Source organism: Melozone crissalis, unplaced genomic scaffold (genome assembly GCF_028551555.1).
Source record: "Melozone crissalis strain CALT ecotype California unplaced genomic scaffold, PUWL_Pcris_2 ptg000005l_1, whole genome shotgun sequence".
Lineage (NCBI taxonomy): Eukaryota > Metazoa > Chordata > Aves > Passeriformes > Passerellidae > Melozone > Melozone crissalis.
Window position 1 is genome coordinate 23,073,424 of NW_026535783.1, and position 23,368 is coordinate 23,096,791.

At 39.9% G+C, this 23,368-nt stretch overlaps 1 protein-coding gene across 1 annotated transcript; it reads right to left on the bottom strand.

Annotated features, from left to right (window-relative positions):
• Positions 1 to 22,312: 22,312 nt before the first annotated feature.
• On the bottom strand, positions 22,313 to 22,954 carry TUSC1 (tumor suppressor candidate 1). Its single transcript, XM_054288474.1, has one exon. It carries the CDS (start codon positions 22,952 to 22,954, stop codon positions 22,391 to 22,393), a length of 564 nt encoding a protein of 187 aa, XP_054144449.1. The 3' UTR covers positions 22,313 to 22,390.
• Between the last annotated feature and the right edge of the window lie 414 nt (positions 22,955 to 23,368).

Here is a 23,368-nt window from a genome sequence, read left to right on the forward strand (position 1 = left end):
GCAGCCTCCAGTGGGAGCCTCTTGGCATGCCACTGCTCTTGGCCTGGCTGGCACAGTGGGCTGGGCCCAGACATTGTGATGGGGAGCACATTCCCGAGGTTCCTGTCTCCCTGTCTTTAAAGCCCTGGTATGAGTTGGGTTGGAGACACATGTCAGCAAAAGAGAGGAGAGCTGATGCCCAGGCAGAATGAGTCCCCTAATTGAAATGTGTGCAAACAGGAGCCAGATAACTAGGAGAAATTCCAGTATCCCAAAAGGGATTCCAGAATGTTGGATGTGTTCATACCACTCTCTGTCCTGGGTTGACTATATGATGCTTCTATCCCCAATCGTCTCATTCTGTTTATGTTGAATAATAAGTTTTGTACCTTTAAGAGTGTTCCAGAAAGTGAAGGGGGGGAGAGAAGAAGCGAAGTGAGAAGTTTGTTTTCAGACACTGTACTCCACTCCTCCACATTCCTGCTCCTGGATTGTGTTGTCTGTGGATGAACAGACAGTGGGACAGAGCTCTTCTTTTGCTTTTTAGTTAGTGTTAGCTAGCTGAGGCAAAGAAGTTCCCTGGACTGTTTTTTGTCTTTTTCTTTGGACCTCTTGAAACTGCTTTGGACTGAACACCCAGGGGAGCACCGGCAGCTGCAGCTGTGGCCCACCGGGCCGGGCCTGGCCTGCGACAATTCCAGCACCCAAGGGACTGATCAGAGACTGAGTGAGCTGAGCTTCAACCCGGGGTTTTCTCAGTTTGTCATCTTTTTTAGAGTGGTAAGGGGTCTCATTGTTTCATATTGTTTTGGTTTTATTGTTTAATAAACAGGTTTTTTCCACCTTTCTCCAAGGAGGTATTTTTTTTCCCCTCCCGGACCAGTTGGGGGGAGGGGCCAATTGGATCTGGTTTTGCCACTGGAGCTCCTTTGGGGGATTCTTCCCCAAATTTGTTCTAAAACTGGACAAATACATGGATTAAACAATAAAACTAAAACAATATCAAACAATGAGACCCCTTGCCACTCTAAAAAAGATGACAAACTGAGAAAACCCCGGGTTGAAGCTCAGCTCACTCAGTCTCTGATCAGTCCCTTGGGTGCTGGAATTGTCGCAGGCCAGGCCCGGCCCGGTGGGCCACAGCTGCAGCTGCTGGTGCTCCCCTGGGTGTCCAGTCAAGAGCAGTTTCAAGAGGTCCAAAGAAAAAGGAAAAAAAACAGTCCAGGGAACTTCTTTGCCTCAGCTAGCTAAAAACTAACTAAAAAGCAAAAGAAGAGCTCTCTGTCCCACTATCTGTTCATCCACAGACAACACAGTCCAGGAGCAGGAATGTGGAGGAGGAGTGCAGTGTCTGAAAACAAACTGCGCGCTTCTTCTCTCCCCCCCTTCACTCTCTGGAACACTCTTAAAGGTACAAAATTTATTATTCAACATAAACAGAATGAGACAATTGGGGATAGAAGCATCATATAGTCAACCTAGGACACTCTCCTAAACCTTCAGGTACGTAAGGTTCCTATAAAAGGTACAACAGCTTAGGTAAAATAAAGCACTTATGGAGTGCCTTGGCATCCAAACCATGTGAGGTACACCAGTTTCAGTGGGATGTATTTATTCTTTAGTGGATGCCTCCAAAAAGAAAACAAGATCCCAAACCAGAAGTTAGAAATCATCTCAGGGTAAAAAAATAAAAAAGAGCACAGGGGAGTAGGCAGCTGTGTTTACCTTAGATCAAGTCCAGTATGTAGGTGTTGTTGAAGGCAGCACAGCAATCTCTGACCAGCACTCTTGAATGTTCTCACAGGGCTGCTCTTCATCTCTTCATCCCTCAGCCTGTGTTGATACCGGGGGTTGCTCTGACTCAGGCACAGCACCTTGCACTTGATCTTATTCAACTGCATGAGATTCACATGGATCCACCTGTTGAGCTTGTCCATGTCTCTCTGGATGACATTCCAGCCTTCAGGAGTGTCAACAGCACCACCTCATCTTGGATCATCTGCAAATTTGCTGATGATCCCTTCATCTGTGCCAATAATGAAAGCATAAAAAACACTTAGAGACTGTTGTTCTGCTGCCCTGTGATCTCTCCTGTAGCTATAGGAATAAAGTGTTCCTGCTCTCACCTCTTCTAAGTTGTTTCCCTATTATTTCCATGAAAAATACATAAATTGGAAGCAAACAATACTACTAGGGTCAGATTCCTTACTAGTTTCAAATCTCTGAACTTTTATGATAAATTGAATATATAAATCTTTCATACATGTTCTTTTTCATTTTTTATCTTTTTTTCCTCTCTTATTATCTATTTTTCTCTGCCTTTGGAAACAATTTAAAAGCAATCCAACCTAAGGCATTGATGAATAACATGAACTGGTCCTGAGCCATGCATATAGAAAAGAATGAGCTCACTGAAAAAGTTATGTGCAGTATTAAGTATGAATGAAATATAAAGGGAGATCTTCAATCGCATTTTAATGAAAAAATATCCCCACATTGGTTCCACCACTTGGCTTTCTGCATGCCCAAGAATCATTATATTTAAGGATATTCTAAATACAATATGGACAAACTTGAGCATTTTTTGTTCTGCTAAATTGCAAGCTACAGATCCCCATAATCTCCAACACAGTGCTTGTCTCATGTGCAAGTTCCTTGTGCCTAAGGGCTGCAGTAATGTGGTTAAGTGCCAATAACTTTTTCAGGAAGTATATATTTTGACAGAGAAATGAAGGCATGCACTGGTGTGCAGAAAGAAACAAGCTGACCTTACCTTCCAACACCAGTAAGTGAAACTCAAACCATTGAAAATTATATCCCATCTATTCAAATGCTATTTGTAGACAGTGCAGATGTTATAAAGACACACTCAATTTTAAGATCTTTATGAATGGGGTTTTCAGTAGGAAAAGCTGCATAAATTCTCTACTTTCCCACAGGCATTCTAAGTAGTGATGAATCATAAAAAGCAGGATATTATATGTGCAAAATGTTGCTGTAGCAGTCCATGGAACAGTAAATGAGAATTCATACCATTAATCTCCATTGTATTTATTATATTTACTGGTATTCTCAGCTGGATAAAGCATAGTGGTTTTTCCCTACCTGAAGAGGAAACCTCTTTTATTTAAGAAGCAAAAGGAATGAAAGAAGTTCATTGTGTGCTTGCCCTATCTTTAGCTATCTTTACTGAGTGCTTTAACTTTAAAAATAATCTATCAGTAGTATTATGAATTAAATTACTAATAAATGCTTTATTTTTAATATATAATTAAACAAAAAAAATTGTTTTGCTGTAGTAACAGTGTAAATAATGGTTGCTAACTGCAAATTGTACCATTGGCTTTTCTTTCCTTTTATCATGACAGTCTAACTACTGGTTACTGGCAGTAATTAGCCATGTTCAGGGACATTGTTGGTTCCAAAAATTCAGTGTGCTACCAAAATAAGACTCATTTTCCAGTCAGGATTTTTATGTTTCTACATATTGAGATTTTAGCCATAAATAGGATGACAGTATTGAAAACTAAGATTTCTAAGATTAAGTGTCTGCTAGACTTTAATTTTTCCACATGAAAAAATGTGCATTGAAATAAATTGGGTTATTGACTAAGTTTTCAAAAATCAACTCATTATCATTACATTTGTCATTCTGAGCAACCTGCATTCAAGATCACAACCAAATATTGGTACAGCCCTAATTGTGGAGACAGCTCAGTTGCATACAAGCCATTGCTTACAGAGATATCTGTCTTTTTTAGGTGCTATTTTTTATACAACTGTTTTATTGCAAGACATTTTTATAATTAAATAATAAAGCTAAAGACAGCACAAAGGCTTCTACAGAGACTCACTATATTTTGAATGGGCTAGTATATTTTCACACTTAAGCCCTGTCAGTGTTTACAGACTACAGAGTACACCTCAATAGTGATGACAGACTCTGCTTAGCTGCTCTGGCATACAACTAGACATGTGGCTATGACCAAAAATAAAGTAACCAGTGAGCTGCTTCTCATAAATCAGAAAAAAAAAATTTAAATAGTTTTGGTTTTAGCTGTACATTAAAGCTTAATCTGTATTTTGTTCTCTGGCTTTTTAGCCATACATTTCCCACTGACTTTTCCCATCTGTCTTCAAAAGACATGATTTCAACTAGTAAAATCATTGATTTTCAAAAGAAAGTAAGAGACTTATCCTGTTGGCTGTGAGGGTGAAAGGCATTTAGACACTTTGGAAGGTCACACTGATTTTTTCATTGATTTTTTTCACCTCAATAAATACAGTCTGACAAATGCTCACACAGCACTTAGGATTTCAGTTTGAAACAAAAGTGAATGTTAAATAGAGTGTGGGTGTTGTTAAGCCCTGTGCACAACTGAAAACTTTAGCCTTTGACAGCAGTTAAACATAATGCAGTCACACTACACAATTACACAATAAACTAGAGCAATTAATATGCTTATTATTTGTCTTGCTGATATATTTTTATGAGTACTACAATCACTGTGGTTTTTTTTAAAGCAAGATCTTTCATAACCTGAGATAATAATTCTTCCTCCTCAAAATAAGTAACACTTCTTTCAACACTTCCATCTCCAACCTCAAATACATTCCCTTGATCTCTCTTATGTCTGCTATCAATGTCTTTAATGACTGTGGATAGACTTCTTAAAACCCTTGTGTTTTTCCTATGTTCAGCATTTCAAAAAATCAGCTCATAATATGGACATTGTACATGATGTCCCTCCTTCATCTTTGCAGAGACACATGCACCCACCTAAGACATGTCTGTGGATTGGAACATAAACCACTTTTATTTTTATTCCAATCCTTGCTCTACATATATCATGAAGTTTCTTGATTAGCCCCTTAATTGAGAATATGTTACGTTTTTAAAGAAACTCTTGCCATTAATTTAAAATGAAAACAACAGAAAGTGTTAGACCCTAAATATTTTGAAAATGTTCCAATCTTTGTTAATACTGAACTGGAATATGCCTGAGGCACTTAACATCATTAACTTTACTTTCACTGCCTAATTTTACACAGAATGAGAAAAATGCTAAATAACAGTCTGCTTATGGACAATGAGTCACCCAACTGCATGTCTAGGGTGAATGAAAATGACCTTTCACAAAAATTATATTCATCAAACTGGACAAAACACTCATTTAATGAGAAGCAAGGAACATTTAGTAGAGCTCTTCCTGAAACTGACAATTAGAAGGTTTTCTGTTAACTATCATGAATCACTATTGGCTTTTTTCCCCAACTGCTTTAGTTTAAAGCACATACTTAAAGCAAAGCTAAGTTATCAGGTTTCAGCATGTGGGGACACATCTCTACAGAAAGCAAGATCAGACCGTCACCACTGAGTATTGTGTTTGAAGAGAGACTTCACAATCTACTATTTCTCTCTTGGAAGGTACACTCTGGTGTTTGATCCCCTACTAAAACCAGAATGACTGTTTGGAGTTTTGTTTAAAGACATTCTGAAGAAGGCAGAGATGTTTAAATCGCATACAATGTAACCAAATGATCATGAAAGTATGCCTTCAGCCTTCCTCTACAGTCCTCACTGCCTGGATTTAATTATGTAAAGTCTATTTCTACACTCATATTTTTGTTTGTTTCATTAGAGGACTGTTCACTTGAGATGTCAATCTTAACTTGAATAGTCATTGGGTACTTTCTCAGTACAAAATTGCAGATAACTTAATGTAAGTGTAATAAAAAAGATTTTGTTTCTCTCATGACACCATAAAGTTATCACAAACACCTAATAGAGAAGAAAAAAAAGACCATAGTATTTCAATACTGTAAATATATTTTACTAAATTAGTGAAGCCCACGGGCATCAAATCACTGCTTTCACTGGGTTTGTTTCATGTGAAGAGTATTCCCTAAAACCTACAGACTGCTTTAATTATTAAGAGTATATTAAAACCAGCTTTTTCTGGTCTGCAGGTCCATCATCACTACTGCTGATGATCACATCGGGCTCCTGCAATGATTTTCAGATGAAGAAGATACAACTGTAAAACAAACCACAATTTTCTCCATGTTAGCTCCGAGGCATAGACCATTCTTTCTCTCCAAACACAAAGCCTCTTGGTAAGTCAGATAAGCTTCTGAGACTTAAAAAAGTCCTTTTCAGGTATTTTCCACATTTCCCAGAAGACTGAGGTATTTTTCAGTAGATTTCTCTTTCAAAGCCCTCAAAACCAGCTAGAATGTAAAACATTGCTCCAGGAAAAAGCCAGTTAGAAGAAGACTTTTTAAAAACAAATTAAAATTAATACACAACTCAGTTAAAAGACAGCCTTTGCATTCCTAAGAAACTAATTGAGAGAAGATGCATGATAGCTGATAGATCCTACAATCAAGAGTATTTTGAGAATTTTCTAACAATAACATATCTGAACTTCATGGGAACAGAGCTATATTAAGTAAAACTGCACCTACTATGCAGCAAAAACAAGCAGAGCAACAGTCTTTCCCATGCAGATTTATATATATGTAGAGGAGTTTCATCTCTATGTTTATGTGACGAAAGTAAAACATAGGTTGTTAAACAAAGCCAGATTTTGATTTAAACAGTACTTGTGAGATTTACCCAGAGCATAAGAGAACATTGCTTTTAGATCTGTGACATAGGGCCCTGCTGTAAACTGTCAGCGCATGGGAAATCTTATGAAGCAAAACAAAATCAAACATTTTCATTCTAATTCAGAGCAATATTTTTAAAGAAAAAGAAATAAAATAATTCTGACGGGGGATTTTTTATCACATTTCTGAGATATTAAAATGTTTTGTTTCAGTTTAAAAATATAATATTAAATGCATTAACACACCCTGAAATGAAATATTGTCCCTTGCTCCCCCACCAATCTAACATGTCTCTGTAGTTTTGAAGTAACCGTGTTTATTCTTAGAAAAGGAATCTGAGTAATCATGTCTTCTTTGTACATATAGGCTATGGTAAAAGCTCATAAATCCACCCTTAATCAGAAATGCAAATTTGCTCCTTAGCTTTATCCTGTGCAGGAGAGACACCTAAGACATTAAAGCAATTATCCTTTTACTTGATTGAGAAGATCAGTAGCTGAAATATGAGGTTTTGGAGGAAGCAAATAATCTCCCAGATGGGTTCTGAAATCAAGAAGAGATTCCTTTAATTGTACATTTAGTGCAAAGAATTTTAAGGGAGGGGCATTTTTCATAATTACTTAAATTGAGTTACGCAACTGTGCCTAAGCTACAGGCCTCTAAATCATGAAAATACGAGGGAAGGGTTGGAGGAAAGCTTTTACTCTTTCCTGAGCACAAATTTAAAAAAAAATAGATTTTGGCTGCAAGCAGTAGAACTGGGAGTACTATTCCATTGTTTAAAGTTGAACTAATGAATCACAGAAGTGTCTAGTAAATATTTTCAAGCTGAATCTTCTGGTTATTATGCATGCAATTAGAACTTCAGGAAAAAAATCTCTAACATTAGCTGTCATGACATAATCTCCCCTTTTTTGCCTTCCCAATTACTGAGATGCAGTAGATTTGTATAGTTTAAATTAGGTAGATCAGCTATTCTTGATGTTTGCTCTACAGTCAAATTTATACATACATACACACACATTCATATCCTAAAATACAGAAATATGTAGGTGTATATATAGGCAGATTATTCTGGTACTGAATATATATGACTATACACCTTTAGAGTTGCATATTTTCACCCAATGAATTGGACTAATCAACAGTTCCAACTGAACCGATTTCTGATCTGCTGGGCTTAGATATTCCCAATGATATTTCTCCTTGTCAACCGTGCCTAGTTAAAAGATTTCTTTCCCTTTACCTGTCCCTGATCTATTCTTCTGACCTCAGTACTGCAGCTCACTTCCAGTGAAGCTATTTGAAAGTTTGCTTTTGAAAGCTGGACTACTGAAATTGCCCTAGATTAAAAAAAAGGAAGAATAGCCTGTCCCAAAGTGAGTAAAATCAGAAAAAAATACAGGAGGATATAGGCACACACTCAAAAAAGGGATCATTTTCACAAGGGCTTTGTAGGAAACCCAGCTAGAAACAATGTCCCTTTGCCACCCCCCATTTCTACCAATTTCTTTTTATACTATGAGCAAGGAAAAAAAAAAGTAAAAGAGCTTTCTTTCATTATAATCTTCTGGTTTTTTGATTTACCTTTGAAATTTTGGGACATCTCAAGTACTTCTTTGAAAGTAATGATCTGGCAAAAATATATGCTGAACTGTGGAAGATAAACACTGTGATGGTACTCAAAAGATTTCCTGTGAAATAGCTCTGCAATCTACTTCACCTCAACATCAATGAAAATGGTAATTTTCCATCACTACAAACATCTTCTTTCAATTGATGTATGCTGTTCATTTAGAAATCCCAGCTTGATCATGTCAGTGGTTTTTTTGTATCTGAAGGTAAAAAATATAGGAATGCTCATTATTTAACACACACAAAAAAAAATTGCCACCTTTATGTATCAAAATAGCCTCTTTTAAAAATATTGCATCATGGATGCTGTCAAATGCTTTCCTTTCCATCTTAAAAAAAGGCAGAACAGATTCAGACACTAAGACCTCTACCAGGTTTTCAGCAGAGTATTCATTCCCATGTAACTCCACCTTTGATGGTCTCAAGCTCATAAGCGCATATAAATTTATAAAAATTAAACTTATTAACATGTACCAGAATTTATTAGTCTACATTTTCCAAATACTAACATACTGACACAACTACTGACACAATTCCTCCACAAACAGAGCCAGTGAACAGATGTCCATGGCAGCCTGGCTGATATCAGGGTGGCAAAGCAGAGAGGAGCGTCTTTGCTGATTGCCTGACATTTACCAGACTCATTTGGTGCTCAGAGAACCAATGACAGCTCCTCCTGCCCACTTATGTGAGGAAATGCCATGGAAATGCCCACCATATCAGAGCTGGCTCACAAATGGACGTGCCCCAGGAAAAACCTTCATTGCAAAATTCCTCACCATTTGCTATTTCTCAGCAACAATGTACCACCACCCTTATTAGCTTGTTCCTGCCATGAGCAATCATTGGAACATCCAAATATCCACTGCTCAAAAGGAAATGGGCTAACACAGTGCTGGCTGAATGCCCAGAATTGCAGCTAGCCCTTGGCACCCGCTCTGCTCCATACCAACTCCTGCTGGATATGTGCACAATGCCTGTGACAACACGGCACACTCAGTGCCTCCCTCACCCAGAAGCAAAGCGTGCCTCCTGTGACCTGCAGGCTGGTCCCTGGCTGGTGATCCCCCAGGAGGGAGGGTCTGAGATCAGAGAAGGAGATGTGGGTGTTACGGCAGAGCCACCCTCAGCCTGCTGAGGCAAGCAAGCAGTCACTTCTACATTTTATTAGGTTTAGTCTTCAGTCCTCTTCTTTCACACAGCTACCCTTACTCAGGGTTTATAATGACGAGATTTCTATCACTGTAAAACAAGATTTCATGTATAAACAACAGTTCAGCAAATATTTAGTCATTTATTACCACAGCTGTCATATTCACAGTAACTATCTAGATTAGCTACTTTGTCACCAATGACAACTGAATTTCTTGGGAATAATCTTTGGTTCCATACTGATTGGACTGTTCTGCTCCTGACACCAGAAATTTTTCAGATTAATAAGTCAGACTGCATTATCCTTACACAATACAGAGTCTCATGCCACAATTATCTCTGCTGACTTCCGTAGGAGTATTCCTGGTAGAAGTTACTTATTAAGATTATTTGTGTACATATTCAGATTTCAGCATAGTTGTCTCCAGCTTGAATCGCAAAGAGCCCTTGCAGAACCACTAACATGGTAATGCCACACTGTCTCAATCAAATGGGTCATTTCACACACTTTTTTCTCTATAATGTTACAACATTTCATTTACTTAATAGGAAAAATACATATATCTTGCAGCTTTCCCCACTAACTTTTTTTCAAGATGTTACCTTGCCTCACAATTTTTCACTCCTTATAAAATTTTACATTTTAATACTGCTCACATTTTTTAAATTTAAATACTCCTTTGTGCTCATTCTCCCTTCTCATCTGCTTTCCTGAAATCCTCCTCAAGACCCAGTGTGTAATTTCATTAGTTCCTTTTCAGTTTGTCCTATAAATGGTTCAACAAGTTCTTGATGTTTCCTCTGTGTCTTCATTTTTCTCCTGCACTGTTCATTCTTCTATCTCTTCAATATAACTTTCCTCATACTTGGCAATCAATTCAAAACTCTCAGAAGCAATGACAGCTAGAAGTTGATCAAGTATCATGGAAGAATGAACACACTGAATTTGACGATCTCATAATTTTTCCCAAACCCATTGGTGACTAAGTGCTACATAGTGCTAATTCAGATTGACTTTATTGTCATGCTCTTGCAAGGTAGACCTAAGTTCAGTGAAACAATATAATGAGAAAAACACTACGATTGCTTCTAATACAGAGTTTTCACTAGTAAGACATACCATGAAAATGTGTTTAATTACAAATCAAATGTAATTTCCATGATGCTAAAATGCAAGCAGTATTTGAATAGTGATTAGGTGCTGTAATTTTACTAAACAAAATAAAAATGTATTTTCTGTAGAACTGAACAAGTGAGATCTTCAGGCAAACTATTTCCAAATCAGTTAAGATAGAGCTATTTGTTAGAAGCATGAAGAAAAATAAGAAAACTCATCTTTATGGAAACCACAAAAGACATGGGATGCCTAACTGACAAAATGCAGAACTGTTACCTTGCTTTTCATTTGCTTTAGTTAAAACTGCACCAGTTTTTCACAGAAATACCAACAGAACCTACCACCAAGCCTATGGATATGGATATGGATTGTCTCTTATATTCTTGACTGTTAAGCATCAGCATTTCAACTAAATTATGATTCCACCATGAGTGCCCTTCTTCTCTTAACCAGTAATGCTCATCACTATTTTAGTCAAACACATTTAGAAAGAACTCCTACATTGGTTGGCTAAATTTATTAATTTGCTGAAGGGAAAGGCAGAGACTGGGAGAATGTAGAATGACCCCCTCTAGGAGAGGAGCAAGTTCAAGTCTATCTGAGGAACCTGAAGGTTCACATGTCCTTGGAACCAGATGAAAAACATCACTTAGCAAGAAGAAAAACTACAGCTTAATATTAAGGATGTGAAGGTTTTAACTTCCAGAGTAAGACCGGACTACCACAGGTATGAAAGCAATACCGTGTTCCCATGATGGCAAAAAATCTTCACATAGGAATATAAAAGGACTATTTTTCATTAAGGACTGAAATCAGCAACAGAATGAGGAAAACCTATCTGGACTGGATGGGCAGCCATGCACATCAATTTTGTAGCTGAATGCAGATTAAAAGCAAAGGAAAATTAAATACATCAATCTGTATAATTTTAAAAAATATTTTGCATATTTTATTTATTAATTTTTAAAGGTTAATTGTTGCAGTGTGTTATTCATATTCCAATAGTTAATTGAAACTTGACGCCTAGCACAAAAAGAATTACAGGTAACCTGTTATCTGGAAACCCTGATCTCCACTTTTCTGCTGTGACATAGAAAGACTTACCCAGACACTAAGCAATGGCATTCTTTATAGTTCCCAGATTTATGAGGCGTTTAAGGCAAGTGCAGCTCATGTAACTTTGTCACCTAAAATCCACAGGTCTAGATCAATAGTCAGCAACAGGTGCATAGAAAGAAGGGAAAAAATGAGAACAAAAGCAAAAAAATTCCAGGCTGGAGTAGAGTATACCTACAGACATAAAGCCTGAAACACGACTTAATCCCTAGAAAATTAAATCCCACTAAAATGACAATGTGCCCTCTCCAGCATCCTTGGGGGCAAAGGAAACAATTCAGTGGCTCTCCAGGTGGATACATAGAATAAAGAGATACTCATCTATGAAATCTTTTGTCTTGACTCCACCATTGTCTCTGGATGTCCCTCCATCTTTGCTTCAAGTACTAGGGATAACCAGGGGGGATGAGAGGAAGGACAGGCCCACAAAACCCATTTTTCACCATAACCTTCATAAAAATCTGAACAAATAAACATGCACTCCTGCTCCTGGATCCTGAAAAGCTGTAGCATACTGAAAGAGAAGTGGAATCAGAGAGCATAGAGAGTGGGGACAGAATATTTTGATTCTGTACCTTTGTGTGTATTTAGGGTGTGCTCAGAAAAATTGCTGTATAAAAAACTCTATAAAGACTGGAGTCTGTATGTGTATGCATTCACATACACAAACACATGTACTCCCTCCACCATTGTAAAGATATGAAACTGCGGAGCTCTTACGCGCCCTCTAATACCCTCCACTATTTTTCCTCAGATTATTAATATGTACTAATATCAATATGTACCAGTAGGTACTCCCACTCAGCTATGTGACAAAAGTTGCCAAGTTGAGAACATGCAGGTGAAAAGCTGTCTCCTACAGATCTTTAAAAAATGGCATGGTCTCCAAATCTGCAGTGGTACACAGATTCTCTCCATGGCATTTAACCTTTTCTTCAATTTATGAAGGACTACTCAGAAGAAATAATGAGGCAGCTAAGAAGAAATGTTCATTGCTCTGCAACATCTTAGTTAACTGTGTTTAACAAATCTACTGAACCTACCTCACTCTTGCTTTTAATTGCCATGACTCAGCTCAACACAATCGATGTTACACTGAACCACACTATTTCATGTTCCATACTGTTACAACATTCCGTAGATTATTATAAATGCACATCTGACAAATTTTCTAGTGAGCAAGCATCACTGAAGTTTGCAGTTGTCGTAAGTTTGCAACCATACAACCCTCACACATTCAGTTAAATGAGATTCCTAATAAGCTGCATCATGACCCAAATTTCATTTTGCAAAATTTATGCTAGTAGCTATAAAGAAATTTCTTAGTTGGACAGCTGCTATCTAAATTATTAAAATTCCTGCTTTGAAAAACAATGTATTAGTGAAAAAAGTATGAGACTGCATAAATGTACTGTACAATTATGCCATTGAAAACACATAGAATGAAAAGAACAAAGTTTTCATACCTCTCACTAAAAGGGAAAAAATTAGGTAAGTTCATAAAGTGATTGTAGAGACTCAAGATTATGTGTTTGTGATCAAACTTTATCATATGTTAAAGCTACATAGTTTTACATTAGCCCACACGGTTTTACACAGAAAAACTGGCAGCTTTCCTGGTCTCTGTTTTATTTCATTTTATTACAAAGAGAGCATAATGATGGTATTTTGGCTAGGTGTTCCCTTACAGACAGAATTGCACATTTTCACATTCCACATCAGAAGCTCATAAAAACATCTCCTTCCTGAGGCATCAGTACTGATAGTAAGGACTCTATTTATGAATAATGTTAAGAAAACCAGTGCATGGGCTTTGTCAGTCAAAACGCTCAGGGTAACATCTCTCCTACCCTAGAAATCACCTTTTTTTTTCAGTATACCCAGAGTATGTGGAAATCTTTTAAAGTTAAGAGTTGATTCCCTAAATCAACTGAACCTATCTGTGTTGTGAACCTCTTTTCTTAGAAGTTCTAAAGAGCAAAGCAAATTAAAAATTCCCCACAATACAAAATGATGAATGAAAATCATCATACTTTAAAACAGGATTGTTAAAAGGGAATTAATGATAGGAACTATGAAGGGGGAAAAAAAGAAAATATATAAATGAATATAATCAATTAACAGGTAACACCATTAAAAATCACTGTGCAGTAGGTTCTCTGTAGGAAAGTCTGAGAGCCCAGCACTCTCATTCCCACTGAACTGAGGTTTCTGTTATACAGGCAGATCAGCAAATTGCTTCCTTTCTGTCTCAGAGACATTGCATTCAATTTTTCTGTGGTGTAGAAGAGTCTCAGTAAAACACAGCTCCCCACTGTCAAAGCCAAGCACGCTCTTAGAAGGTGAGATAATGAGATGGAATTTCTTTATGCCAAGGACCAAAGCCACATCTTGAATAAGCTCTCTAAGCTTTAAGTTGCTGTGTGAGACTCTTCAGCTGTGCTGTCTTAATAAAACAGGAGCTTGCCTATATTTTACATTGTGTCTAAGGCCTGAGAACTGCTTTGTAAATTGGTACTGAACAAGCTGCTCAAAATAGCTTAACACGTGGGGAAACATAAAGACATCCAATCCTATTTGGCAGTAAGCATGGGTTAATACAATGATATACTCAGTTTCTCTGAGATTACAGCGCTGCTCGGCATACAGAAAGGGAAAAATTTTGGCTTCTGATAAAATTTAATGTATAAAGTAGAGAAATAAAAATCATGTGACTGTAGTTTTAGAGTTGAGTGCATCCACTGCTTCCCTGCATCTGAAAACAGACATCAATTTAGCTTCAAATGTAGTCCTGAATGTAGCTGAAAATAGTCTTTGTGCCAATCCACTCAAAAACAGAGCATTCCATGGCATATCAGAATCTGCTCTAGAGATCTCAAATAGCGTTGTAGTGTGTTGTTAAGTTTCTTGTATCACTCCCCCATTTTATGTATTGTTTCCCCCTGTTCCATGTATATGGTTCTGCCCTCCCCAGTTTTCCCGCCATAGCCCTACTGTCAGTTATGTTGCTATGGTTACCCCTGCCCTTGGTTTTGTCAGTTATCTAAGTTATGTAATTTCTCCTCCCTCATATCTCCATATAAGTAAACTTTTCCCCCCCATGGGCCCAGTCAATCACACCCCACTCCTCCTAGCTTTCGAGAACGTTCTTCTCTCTGGGGGTTGTGGTTGGCTGTGGTCGCGGGGCCCCACCTTTACTTTGTATTTATTGGGTTTCTCTGTATGTCAGTTATGTTAAGTTCCTCCCTTCACCTTTCCCCATTGGCTCACTGTGGATCCCTCCCTTGTACACCCCTTTTCTTTAAAACCTTGCTTTTCCCGCCCCTCGGGGCCATTTGCTGGTTGGTGCCATCCTCTGGTTGGTGCTCCAGTGCCATCAATAAGCCGACCTTCACCCCCAGCAAGTGTGCGACTCCTTCGTCTCGTCCTTTCTGCAGCGAGTCCAGTCCGCAAGCCAGCCCAGCCCGAGGCCTCTAGGTGGCAAGGGGGGCTGGCAGTTTATGCAGCTGGGTGTCGGCCACAGACCCTCTGCTAGCCGGACATCGCCCTAGTGGCCGCATACACTCCGCCACAAAATAGAAAAGTCAAGATGGCACTGTGTGGTAGAGAGAGATAAGGCTCTGGGTGATGAACAAATAAAAAAAAAATTGTAAAAGAAAAGTAAGAATGGCACCTGTGCTACTGCATCAGAGACTCCACCACACACAATTGTGTGCACTTTCTCAGAATGCTTAGGCCAGAAAACAAAACCTTGATAATTTACTGGAGTGGAACAGAAACACTGCTTACAGCCAGCTCCTAAAAGGCACGCAAAAAACTATAAAAAGTTGGTAAATGCTAACCAACCTAAAACCACTAGAGAAACCGCCAGCTGGAGCAGGATTGTCCCTTTCGATGTCCCAGCCAGCAATACAGCACTGCTCGCAGTATTGGGGCACTGTCCTGATTTCAGTAATCCAGGACAGTGCCTAAGGCAACTGCAGCGATAGCCTTGTCGAATGACAAGGCCTGCAGCTACAATCAGCAAAAGAAGAGAGCAGAGTACAGCTGTGGTGAATCCAGGTTCATTGAAGCCCATGGGATCCAACAGCCAAAGACAGATTCAGGGAAGTTGCAACAGCTTATAAGAAGGGAAGGAGACAGGGGAGGAGTCGGTCCTCGGGCAAATAGAATTTCAGAGGGAAGTGAGATACCTAAGTTTGCCTTAGGGAGAGCACCAATGGAGACAACTTGAGGGTGGGGCCCTAGCACCTGAACCAATCACTTGACGCTCTAGCTGGAAGTTTCTAGAGAGAAGTTTTCAGCTGAGTGACGGACAGGGCACAGGGGAGGGATTTGAAATAGGATACCTTAGTTTCCATGACAACTGGGGAGGAATTGGGATAACCGGCAGCACAAGGGAGGGAGGAGAGAACCAGGGCAGAATCATTGCATGAAAGGGGGGACAGAACAGTCCAACTTATACCGACACAACACACAGAAATAGACTTTTAAGATGGTATTTTGTGCCCTACGTCTCACCCAAGGATTCATGTAAGGACTGAGTGGAGACAGAAAACATGTATGGTTTTTTTGGGCTAGACTGCCAGATGCATGTATCTCAGTCCTTATGAGTTTTTTGTTAGGAAAGGAAGAGCTTGCATGCGACTTTGCTGCAACACTGCAATGGTTTTTCCTCTACCATTTTTGTAGAGTCTAGCATTTTTCTTAGCATCGTTTACATGGAAATCTCTAGTGCAACAAGGGCTTCTTGCCCATATGGTCAGCAATGCTCCCATCTGTTCTTTAACCAGATATATTCAGTCTTTTTCTAGCCACTCTTATAGTCTCTTAAGTGGCCAGAGACAGATATTGCAAGATTCTTCATTTTGCCCTGAGCAGCAGCTACTGAGGAAATGGAGAATCATCTACTGAGGGCACAAAAGCTTCTTCAGCTAAAAGCTGAAATAAAACTCTGTCAGGCAGAATTCAAACAAAAGCTTCTCTGGTGCAAAGACAAGGCCAGGAACAACACCGACTGATACCTGAGGCCTCTTTCTTTGTCCCCTATCTACATGTTCTCCAAGCCAAAGACTATTAAAATTTAGCCAAGCACACCTATGCATATCCAGGAGATGAGCAGCTTTTCATGCATGCTCTCCAATTGCTGGTGCCCTATTCAGCGGTGGAATGCAAGACTAATGGTCATAGGGTCAAATTTGACTGTTACACTGGTTTTACAACTGCTTCTTTCACAATAATCAGAGACTTAAAAAGTAAAACAGGCAAAATCTTTTTTGATGAAGGCTCCAAACAGGGAGCCTTCTGGGTGTGCTTGAGATAATAAAAAAACTTACATTTAAATTTCTGAGCATCAGTGGTGGTTTTTAGTGCCTTATTTTAGATTTTATGTGCCTGAGCCCTCCAGTAGATACAGTTGCTCATGTTTATCATTCAGAATAATGCAATATTCAACTCTTGCTAAAATGGTAGTTCTTACATGACTAAAAAAATTAAACCCAAAGAAAACCAAAATCTATAAGATTTCCTTGAAAACTTCTGCTTTTTTGGATGTTATAAACTTTCAAAGTCTTTGGGAAAACATTTCAAGTACACTGCTCTGACTTCAAATTATTTTACAGTATCCACTCTGAAACATTTCTTCCTCACCAGTGCAGTGCAGCAAAACTCCTTCAAAGTGTAAAAGCAAGATTTTTGATAATTTAAAAAAAAAGAAATCCTTCACTTCTAAAGGAAAAGCAAAAATAAAATTCTAAATTATTGGCCATAAAAGCCTCAGCTGGGACTGAGGCTTTCTATAGCTAAGCAGAATGGTTTCACTATCTTCAACACGAAGAAATAATAAATGCCCACAGAGACATAATTTGACCATGGCATAGGAAAACTATTGCAAACTTAATAAGGAAGAAAAAAGCCAGACACAGCTAAGTATTTACTATTAATGAACAAACACAGTTATTTCAGTAGCCCATATAATTTCTGTAGGCAGTCATCATTTTGCAACAACCTCACCTCTGGTTATGCCCTGAGCACTTACATACTAATCAGTATTAGGCTAGGTCAGGCACTTAGAAGTGAGTTTGTCAAAGCACAGCACCTGGATGCTGCTGGCTGACTGTAGCTCATTCCTCTATTAATAAACAATACTGCGCAGGGTGGTTAAAGAGTTGTACTAATCTAGGTGATAAATTGCAAACAACTATGGGAAGCACCTGAGGTCATTGAAAATTCTGCAGCACTTACACAATGGAGATGCTCAGGCTTCTGGCCCTCACAAATTTCCACATGAAATAAATTAACCTTAATGAGCACCACAGCTAATAATCTCAGCAGGGGCTAAGGATTGTTTGTAGAACAGCTCTCCAAAGCTTGCCCTCACTTCAAAGGCATGCCAGTGCATGACACAGTAAAATTTTTCTTCAGTGCAAATCTTTTATCTAAATTTCAATATTTTTATTCATTAAATATTTGTAAGTATATATGGATATAATTCCATTAGCTGTTTTTTGATGGTCCCGTCTTTCCACAGTAATTCTCTCTCTGAAAACATTCTCTTTCTCTGGATTATCCAACCAATTTGCCGTCTTCCCAGATTTATAACACAGTCATTCTCCTATATAGCTATATCGAAATCAGCCCCAGCTTCTAAATGCAATGCCTTTTATCTTCTTTTCTGCTACAACTATTTTCTGACTGCACAAAGACTCTTGGCAGCACAAAGAGCAAACAACTGACCTTGAGAATCATGAAATAATACTGGTTCCAAGTCTTTTTTAAAAAGAGCTTTTTAATCAGATGCTGCTGTTATTCTCTGAATGATACAGGGTTTTATTTTGGAAGTGATGTGGCAGTGAATGCAATTTGGATATTTTACAGAACAATGTTTCAAGGGCACCTACACTTAAACTTCCCACTATTACAAAGCAGATACCAGTTATCACTTTAAAATATACAGGAAAGATCTTTTTGATTTGTGAACATTAAAAATCCAGCTTTAAACCACTTCTTTATGCAACTTTGGAACAGAGGGTTTCTAGATATCATGCAAATACCTTTACTAAGCTGAACACAAAAGGGGATACTGAACATAGTGAGATAGATGGAAAGGGAAGAGTAACAGATTACTGCCTTGGTGAGAAAGTGGCCAAATTAAACTATTCTGAATGGTGTTAGTTTATCATACAAAGACATTTAATTTATTTCATTATTCTCTGTGGGCAGCTATAGCACTGCAAAACCCAGGCACATTCAAGGAGATGAGCACAGTGGACAAAGGACTCCTTCAGAGTGCAATATTTAATGAAACTTAAATTAGGTCTCAAAGGACCAATAGAATGTATATAAAATATAGCACTGACACTGAGTCATTCTGTTCACATGCATGTTTTAAAGTAATTGTCATCAAATTCACAGATGGCCCCAGAAGATTTAAATGCATTTTTAATACAGCACCCATACATATAACTTCTTTAAAAATTCATATTTCATTCTAATTTCTTTACATGATGCGCAGGACAGAAGGGTAAGGAAAACTCTACAGCTAAGACTAAACACTTCCTTAAGGAATAAAAGAAAATAGCTTTGTTTTCACTTCATTGTTAGCAATGAAGTGAAAGGCTACAACATTTTTGCTTCTGTTTGCCTCTGTGAATTTATATATGTCAAAAAAAGTTAAGAGAGTATGCATTAATATTCTAAACACTGCAAAATAATGGGAGGATATTATTACCTAATAATATATTTTATATATTGGTATATTTCTATGTATTTATGTGGTGAAAGAAACAAGCAATACTGAACAAAACACCCAAAGACCAAATATAAACCTGAATTCAACCCATTCTCTAATAAAAAAATTTACCTGTATAAAAATCACTCCCATAACAAACACTAATTCAGTGCAAAACAAAATATTATGCAGAAGTTAATTATAAGTAAAACATTTTAAACAGGAAGAACCCACCTGTATTCACAAATTCGCTGCTATAATAAAATAAAAAAATAAAGAAATATAAAAATTTTTGTTTCCCTTTTTTCAACTAACTGCAACCATGCAAAGAGATAGATACCTAAAACCTAGAATCAAAAACATGAAAAAAACATGATTTTGAAATTCAGAATTTTGAAAACGATCAGTACACAACCAAAATTATTTTGAAGCAAAGAACTGAAATTATAAAACAAAAGGGCAACAAGATGGTATAGTTCTGGGTTATGTTTTTTTTGTGTATTGTATACTAATTTTGTTCTGTAATGCACTCTCTTCCAAATACAGTGAAGCCACATTCACTCAGGCCAAAGGAAGAAAGACTCCACATTGCAAGACACGAAAACCTAGAGACACTACCACAACAACTAAACAACTAAACAAAACAAAACAAAACAAAACAAAAACAAAAAAAAAAAAAAAAGAAAGGACAAACACCTATTCCAGTCCAGATGGTGATAAAGAGAATTAAAGACAAAATTTAGGAGTAAGAAGTGAGGTCTGGACCTTCAAGGTTTGACTTTATTGGACACAAAGCAGAACAGACCTTAACCAAAAGTAGAGTAAGGTCAAAGCTCTTCACTCAACTGCAGTGCCACCTCTCAGACATATAGGTGCTGTAGTGCATCAGGCAATTCCAAACTCCGTGTTTTCCACCGACCATCAACATTAAGGGTTTTGGCTGAATGTGCATGTGATATCAAGCTACTAACTGTCAGAACTCGTTGCACAGACAAACACAGATAGAATGCTTGAACAGTTATAGCCCAAAGGATATCTACTCCTCCTCTAAGTCTCAGTCTATGCAACTTCCTGTGGACAAGGATCACACAAGTGTGTAATGAAGGAATGCTCACAAGCCATAATGTGGGGACACTGTAGTGAAGTGTACTTTTTGTACCATCTCATTAAAGGCCTCTCCTAAATTTGGATTTTATTCTCAAAACCAACTCAAAATAACCAGATGAGGTCAATGGTTAAATTGAATTTTTGCAGCTTGACTGAGTCAAAGGATTATTTATTGCAGTCTATGAGGAAATATTCCAAATCTTTTCTCTGGCTTTTGACATTAATTTGAATTCTACTGAGATACTTTTCTCCCTCTGTAGTCTGCAGGTTTGTTTTATAATTTATCTGTCAAGATACAGATATAAATGTAAAAAATCCTTTATGCAGACTTACAGAGAACTTAGTACCCTTGTCTAAAAAGTCTATTTAACGCAAGTTGTCACAGTAGTTTAGTTAAAAAGAATTGCATATCCTATGAGGGCGGTCCAGGATCTCTCCTCTTTTGCACACACCAACACGGGCAACTTTTGAAAAAGATGCCTGACGTAGTCACACATTTCTAGCATTTTATCTTGAGTTCTGTCTTCTCCTATTTTGACGGATTCTTTTCATCTTTTGGGTATTCACACTTTACTGGAAACTGCAATTAGAGCAAGACGATCCTGATGATATTGTAGATACAGTAGTTCTTGTGCATTTAGCTGGTATTTTTGAGAATTCTTAAGTTTATAAAACAAACACCATAACCAGACATCACCACCCACACTTTTTCATCAAGGAGATATTGACTGCACCGTGCCAAATTGTTTTTTCATTTTGAGAACACACTTGAAACTGCAGATCCACATACTTAACAAGTAGTAGTGGCATTTATGATTAGAGGGTTATGCTGACATTATATGAAGTAATGGCTCTTTTCCGTAGTTACATACTCAAAGATACTTACAAAAAATTATGGAATTTCACCTTCTTACATTAGTTTCAACTTGAACTGAAACAGACCTTGGCTTTTAAAGTTTTAAGAAACCAATCTGAAACCCGAAGGCATAATCCAGCCTTTAAATGACATGAAAAATAAGGGAACACTACAAAACCAAGCTCTGCCTCAGTTCCATTAAAAGGTTTCTTTCAACCGGCAAATTTTCTAGCAAAATTAATTTTCTAGCAAAATTAATTTTCTAGCAAATTTTTTTAGGTCTGAACAACTAATTTCCTTCTAAACAGCAGAAAATTAAGAAGGTACAGTAATAAAAAAATCCAATTCTTTGGACTTTGGGAAGGCATAGTGCAATGACCTGAAGGCGCTTTACCTACAGCTTCAGAAAGTCCCTGTTAAAAATGCACACTTCAAACAATCATTTGGTGTATCGTAAGTTTATTTAGTAGCTGCAGTTTTGTGTGAAAATGTGAAATTCAAATCAGTATTCATGTGAGGGTGAATGAAGGCCATCATTACAAATACAAAGAGTGTTGTGCAGTAAGTGTCCAAGGCAATTCGTAGTTCAAATGATCACCAACTTTTACTGGAGCACTGACAAAAGCTTTCAAGCTTGCTCCACTCCTCTTCCTAACACACACTAACTACTAAGAACTAGTCAGTCTCCACGGCTCTTGAAGCCTACATGATGGTCGCTAACTCAAGAGAAAAAAGGTGATCCACAGCTCCAGAGGAGGCACAGTTCAATGCTGTGGGATGACACGAGATCAAGTGCGCTGTCCATCGCGGTTTTCTCATCAACAGCCGCTTTGAGAGATTCCTCTCGTGTTCCAAGCCTCAGCTTCCCACATGAACCCGGGTATACATCTAGGGAAAAGATTAACAAACCAGAACGCCTCCTCCACCCTTTCAGTGGGAAGGGCCCGGTTCGATGGAGGGAGCCGAGGGCAGCCCCGGCGCCGCACGGGGGTCACAGCTAAGAGCAGCGGCCGGGATCCGCCCCTACCCCGCGGCGGCGGGGAGGGCCCGCGGCACCAGCCGGCGCCGCCCCCTCCACCGGGGCCGCCTACACGGCGGGCACCAGGCTCTTCTTATCCAGCGGCTGCTCGTCCTCCTCGAGCAGCAGCTCTTCCAGCTCCCCTTCCTCGGCTCCCGAAGCCTCGAGCCCGCCGGCGGCCCGGCAGCGTCGCAGATGCCGCAAGGCCCGGCGGTGCTTCTCCTGCAGCCGCCCCAGCTCGGCGCGCAGGGCCTCCGCCTCCTCGCCCGGGTCGGCGGGGGGCTTGTCGGGGCCGGGCCCCCGCAGGGCCTGTCGGAAGAGCCAGCGGTTCTCGCGGCGCAGGCGGCGATTCTCCAGCCGCAGCCGCGCGTTCTCCTGGCGCAGCCGCGCGTTGTGCCACTCGCGCTCCTCCCGCTGCCGCAGCGCCTCGCTGTGGCTGGCCGCCAAGTCCGCGTACCGCTCCGCCAGCTGCTGCGGCGAGCCCCGCGACTCGCCCCGCCAGCCCTGCTGCCCGCCGCCCGCCCCGGCCTCCTCCGCGGCCCCGCCGCTCCCGGCGGCGGCACCGAGCACCGCCCGCCCCCCCCGCGCCGCGCCGCTGCCCCAGCGCCCGCCCACCGCGCGCATGCGCCTCATCCGTGCCGCGCCCGCCGCCGCCCGCCCGCAGCCGCCGCGAGCCGAGGGAGGGCTCCCGGTGCATGCAAATCGGGGCGGGGCCTGAGCCCGCGGGGCGGGGCCTGAGCCCGCGGGGCCGGGCGGGGCGGGGCGGCCCCACGGTGCGCCCCTGCAGTGAGCGCGGGCGGCCGGCAGGGGGCGCGGGGGCGCCCGGGCCCGGAAGCGCCGTCGGGCCGGCCCGGAGCGGCCCTCAGGCCCCGTCCGCCGCCGGGCCGCTGCTATCGGCACGCCGGGCCCGACAGAGCCGCGTCCAGCCTGGCCTTGAACCCCGCCAGGGCTGGAGCAGCCACAGCTTCTCCAAGCAACATGTGCCAGTGCCTGTCAGTAAAGGTCTAAATGATGACCATTTATTTAAAACACTTAGAAAAGAAATAG

Coding starts and splice junctions, on each gene's coding strand:
- TUSC1 (XM_054288474.1), bottom strand. CDS start 22,954: ATGAGGCGCATGCGCGCGGTGGGCGGGCGCTGGGGCAGCGGCGCGGCG.